The 6,000-nt window shown below is 33.5% G+C and overlaps 1 protein-coding gene across 1 annotated transcript; it reads right to left on the bottom strand.

Moving 5' to 3' along the window:
• Positions 1-2,136: 2,136 nt before the first annotated feature.
• Or5p59 (olfactory receptor family 5 subfamily P member 59) lies at positions 2,137-3,084 on the bottom strand. The gene has a single exon (NM_001001037.1). It carries the CDS (start codon positions 3,082-3,084, stop codon positions 2,137-2,139), a length of 948 nt encoding a protein of 315 aa, NP_001001037.1.
• Positions 3,085-6,000: the final 2,916 nt, after the last annotated feature.

Here is a 6,000-nt window from a genome sequence, read left to right as displayed (position 1 = left end):
TTGTCCCTCTGATACACAATATATCTTAAAATAGCACCATCCTGCGTTTTCAGGTTCCCTCCAGATGTTGTTTAGTGTTATAGACATTGCCATGTTATAGAATGATAAGGCAGGGTGTTATGTCTGGTCCTCATATACCTACTGGATTGTATTCCTAAATAATACTATTTGAAGAACCAGATAGAAATCACAATTGTAATGCCACTCGTCATAAAGCCTGATCGCAATACCTGACACTCAATCGTGTCCATGTGGTAGAAGGCAAAAACTGATTCCACCAAGACATGCTCAGACTTCTACCTTTGTTGTGTGATGTTTCCTTTAGCTAATAAAAAATAAATATCATAAGACAATTGTTTTTATTTAAAGCTGTTAATTAATATATAATTAATATATTACAGTTGACATGTTTATTTATAAAGATAGAGGAAAATAGGGTTTTTGTCAAAATATTTTACTAATCCCTAATATTACAGAAGATAATTAATATCATATGCAACTAACTATGAACCACCTTTTCTGTTCTGTTGGTCTATATATTTGCTCAATATCAATAATATTTGAGTTTACAATCCAAACCAATTGTATATCACTTTGAAATTAATAAGATATTACTCAACTTCTCTTAAACTTCAGTATTTTATTGATGTTCTTAATTGCACTCTTAAATAGGTTTTCCAACTGTTTCTATGTCAACATTTATTGTTACATAAAATTAAAATATTTTCATATATGTTAGACATGTGCATATATGTTAGCATACATAAATAGAATGAATACTAGTGCAAAAGTTAGCTATGGTGAGGATGGGTTATATTAGTTTGAAATGAAATCCACATGGGTCAAGTGATATTAAAGTAAGAAAATTAGAAGGGCTTGTAGGTATGAAGAGTGGGCAAAAAGTTGCCAGAAAGAAAACAACATGTGCATTCATTCTTATAACCTAAAGAGGGAGCAAGTCAGGTTGATCAAAGGGAAGGTTTATGGAGAATAGTAGAGTATTTAGATTCTATTCTGAATGACATGGAAGGTATTGAAATATTTCAATAGGAATAACATAATATGAAGACGATTTTAAATGGCAATTGCTATACAGACAACTTTTATTGCGGACCTTACAAACTACAGTAACCACCAGAAAGGAAAGACATGCCTAATGATGGTATAAGTTATACCAATGTCATGAGAGTAACAAGCTACTTTCTGACTGGATGTAAGACTACCTACAGAAGATGAAATCCACACCTAACAATACTCTCAGGGCCAAAATTGTGCTAGACATGACAAAGCAAAAAATTCTATCACCATTTTATTACTAAATAGATGTAGTATAAACCACCTTTTAATGACTTATCATTACACACATAGGTTAGCATACTTCCCAACTGTCATCAGAGAAATACCTACTAATTGCAGTAGCTAGCAAATAACACACAACTGTTCAATGCTCGGGGATTTAGAGGCCACTGTGGAAGGCTCTAATTGGGGCATCTATTTCATTCCCCTCTCATCTACAAGCAGTAGCATCTTGTCAAGGACTGGGTGAAAAGATTGCAAAGGGACTGCGGTGGTGGATGACTACAAGGAGACCTATTAGATGACTGCAAAGAAACCCTCTTTTTCAGACAAAACAGAAGGGTTGTAGATATGAACTCATGATATCCCAGCCAGCCTGTATGAGCTAAAACCAAATTCAAATGTGGCTGTGGGAAGTAATCATGAAATGCACCTCTAGGTAAAGTATAATTGACAATTGATAGCTGATAAGAGGAGAATCAATTGTCTTAAGGGTTTGTCCTTTGGTAAGATAATTGTTCTCTGGTAGATGCCTACATACCAGAGTATATATGAACAGCACAAGTAAATTTGATGAAAAGAAGGACACGTAGTTGGGAAACACAGCTACAAGACTGGTAGGAATTGGGAGGGAGGGTGAAAATAATGCACAAACTTTGCATAAAATTCTAAAAGGGGAAATGCAATAAAACAAAATTGCTATATGTTCTGGGAGGAAAAGGAAATAAGAATGAAAAAGATTATTCATAATGCTAATAACCAAGTCTGAGATGATGATTGTATTTGTCTGCATATTTTATCAAAATATTGTATTACAAAAATAAAAACTCCAGGATAATTCTAAGAAACTGTTTTCATACCAAGCTGTCTCTTCAGAGCACCTTTAATCTCATTGTTGCTGAGACTGTAGATGAGCGGGTTCAACATGGGGACCACCACCATGTAGAACACAGACACCACCTTGTTCTGATCAGTAGAATAGTTAGACTTGGGCATCACATAAATGAAGGTGACAGTTCCATAGTAGAGAGTGACTGCAGTGAGATGGGAGGTGCATGTGGAGAAGGCCTTATGGCGACCCTCAGTGGAGTGTATCTTCAGGATGGTGATGAGGATATAGGAATAGGAAACGGCTATGATGAACACTGTGATAATAGTGACTGAGCCAGCAGAAAATGAGATAAGAAGTACAGAGTCACTGACATCAGAACAGGAGAGTTCCACTAAAGGAGCAAAATCACAGAAAAAATGATCAACTATATTTGGTCCACAGAAGAGAAAAGAAAAAAAGTAAACCATTACAATTAGGGAAGCATTAAAAAAACCCCCTGTATAAGATCCCACAACCAGCTGGATACAGACTTGTGTGGACATTTTGGCGGAATAAAGCAGTGGGTTGCAGATTGCCATGAAGCGATCATAAGCCATAGCAGCCAGAAGAAAGCATTCAACTGATGCAATGAAATCAGCTGAACCAAGCTGGATGCCACATCCAATATAGGAGATACTATTTCTGTCCAATAAGAAGTTGACAAGCATATTGGGTGTGACAGAAGATGAAATGCCTATGTCAACAGAAGCCAAGTGACTGAGAAAAAAGTACATGGGATGATGAAGCTGGGAAGAGACTCTGATGAGAAGGATGGTGCTGAGGTTTCCAGAAACAGTCACCAGGTAGATACACAGGATAATGGTGAAGAGGACAATTCTGAGGACTGGGTCATCAGTTAATCCCAATAAAATGAACTCTGTCACTGCAGTGTAGTTCCCATCCTGCAGGAAAGCCATGGGACAGTGTGGTTCCTGCCAGATCAAGGCTCTGATGGAGACAGAATAGACATAATCTATAAATATTTTATTTCAGTTTAATTAATATTGACACAGAGCGCATGACACACAATATATTATTCAAAAAATTGAACCAATAATGGAATTTTACATCTGAGATTTCATTGTTTATATATATATACATATATATATATGTGAAATAATGCCTTGAAAATTATTTAAGCAGAAATCCTAGAAATATGTTATGAATAATAAGTAAGCTTTATTTTCATTTATTTAAAATAAAACATATTTAGTTGGTGCTAAAGCTAAATGTTTAAAATCATGAGACTTTGTCTGGCAAGATGATTTTTCAGGTAAAGGTTCTTGTCATCAAGCTGATACCTGATATGAAGGGTTTGATTGCTGGAGCTCAAATGGTGGCAGGAATGTTGTACTTAGGCATCCACACATATGGTATGTTTCCTACACCATTCTATTCTCAAAAAATATACAAAATACAAATTTTGATGAAAATATATTTATTTTAAGGTAATTAATACCTAAAACCATATTATTATTTAATAAAGCTAAATCTTTACTAACTTCATTTAATGCTACTAAATAATTAGCACGGGATTTAAAATTCATTATGTTTTTACTTTTATGTCTAAGACCCAAAATTTCTTTTATAATTTATGTTTTATAGAATGAAATAGCTTCAAGGTAAGAAACACACATGTAACTTTTGTTTGTATTTATTTGTAATAAAACACACTTTGTTGACATTAGAGCTAAATATTTACAATTATAAGACTTTGCATGGTGAGATGGCTTTTCTTTTAAAGATTCTCACTACCAAGTTGACACACACGTATAATATATGGCACACACACACACACACACACACACACACACACACACACACCATCATTTTCATCAGAGTCTTTTTACAGCTTTAGTACCCCATGGACTTTTTTCACTTATAAGGCTGGGGAAGTGGTCCAATGTTTAAGAGTACTTGATGTATTTATGTAGAACCCATGTTTGATCCCTTGCACAGAATTTCTCCCAGTCTGTGATTTTAGTTCTGGGCATCCAGTGACCTCTTCTGTGGTTCTTGGCACCAGATATACCTGAGGTGACCATACATGTATGCACATACATGCAACATTCATATACACAAAAAATACCAAAACTTTTAAAAGAGAATTAAAAATGGACATAAGGTAGTACAAACTCAGTCTATTTCTTTTAGTGACCACACTAAAAGAGTAGCCATGCAGTTGAAGGCACAAAACAATTAAGGCCAGACAGCAGGAAGGATTTCAGTTTTCCAATGACTCATACACAGAGAGGTTCATTGTTGGTGACACTGGTCATAAAATCTATCATTTCTGTAAGGTCATATATTCATCAACTTTTTAAATGATAAATTTTCTTTTCAGAATTGAGAAGAAATAGAATAGAGATCACATCAAATTTACAAATGGAACTTCCTGTTCTAAGTTCATTAAATATTCTAAATGATTCTAAGTAGATAACCATCTTTAAATAAATTGAAATATCAATTTTATCACCATATAAGATATGAATAATAGTATCATATTATTATAAATTTTTATTGAAATACATCAAATCCTTTCCCAATATCACAGCTTTTTAAAACTAGAGTGAAATGGAATCAATTCACATGATTTTCAACAGAGGATACTGATCAATAAATACCCAAATTATGGAGTTGAGAGGTTTATCAAGGTTCACCCAACAAGGAGCAGATTGTTTCTCATCTCTCACATACTATAATTATATTATTTGTCCACTGTGATGTCTATGATGTTGCAAGATGTATTCTACAAAGGAGGTCTTTTGCATGTGATATTCAGTGACATAAGTAACAAAAGTATTTCAAAGCTACTGAAATTGTTAGGCTGTTAGCTCAAGGTTACATGTTTATATACTTGAGGGTCATGATAGAATTGGGTCTTACCAATGGATGAATAAATAAGGAATCTTTGAAAACTGGAGGATAGCTGGGAAGAATGAAAGAGGGAGAAACTGTGATTGGGATATATCATATGAGAGAAAAATCTATTTTAAATAAAATAAGAAAAGGACCTTAGTTTTATACCCAAGCATTCTGAATTATTTGCCTAAGTAAATGTAATATGATTCAATAAAGTTTGTTTATTTATTTTCTGTTACCTATTTGTTGGATACCTCTTTCCTTCTTTTTATGCCACGTTTGGAAATATAGTGTATTTTCAAAGAATAAAGTATCTCCATTTACCAACATGGTAATCATGAGAGTTATACATTCACAAACAATCTTAGGTAAATCATTTAAGTTGATATTTGATGAATTTGGTTTGTGTTAGATAATACTAAACAAAGTAAAATAACTTACCTTTTGAAATAAAAACTCATTTCATAATAATAAGTTCAAAGTTACTGTGATTTTTATAGCTACACAGCTCTCTTCACTGTCATTGTTTATCACTCAATATGAGTCCCTGCTGAGGCTCTGGATTCCAGTGTGAATTCAAATCATCAGGGATCATTACCTCATTCCCAGTAACTACTGAGTTTATTTCACACATGCAAACAATTAATTTTCAAAGACTCTGTCAATCTCTATTTATATTTTGTTTCCCTCTTTATGTGAGTATTTGTTGACTTTTACTTGGTAATCATGGGAGCTATAGAACCACAAATAATCCTAGGTAAATCATTCAAGTTGATATTTGATTCATTTTGGTTTGTGTTAGATAATATTAGACAAAATAAAAAAGTGAACTAGTTTTGTTTTTTTTTCATTTCTTTAACTATTTTAAAGGCTGATGTAAAATACTCTACTAGGTCTGTTTTTTGGTGAATATAGGGATAGATGAGATGCTAATTTCAATGATTGTTTGAAGCAAATTCAATTTTTATAAG

The sequence above is a fragment of the Rattus norvegicus genome, chromosome 1 (assembly GCF_036323735.1).
Source record: "Rattus norvegicus strain BN/NHsdMcwi chromosome 1, GRCr8, whole genome shotgun sequence".
Lineage (NCBI taxonomy): Eukaryota > Metazoa > Chordata > Mammalia > Rodentia > Muridae > Rattus > Rattus norvegicus.
The sequence above is the reverse complement of the archived record's forward strand: the minus strand, read 5'-3'. Positions and strand labels throughout refer to the sequence as shown.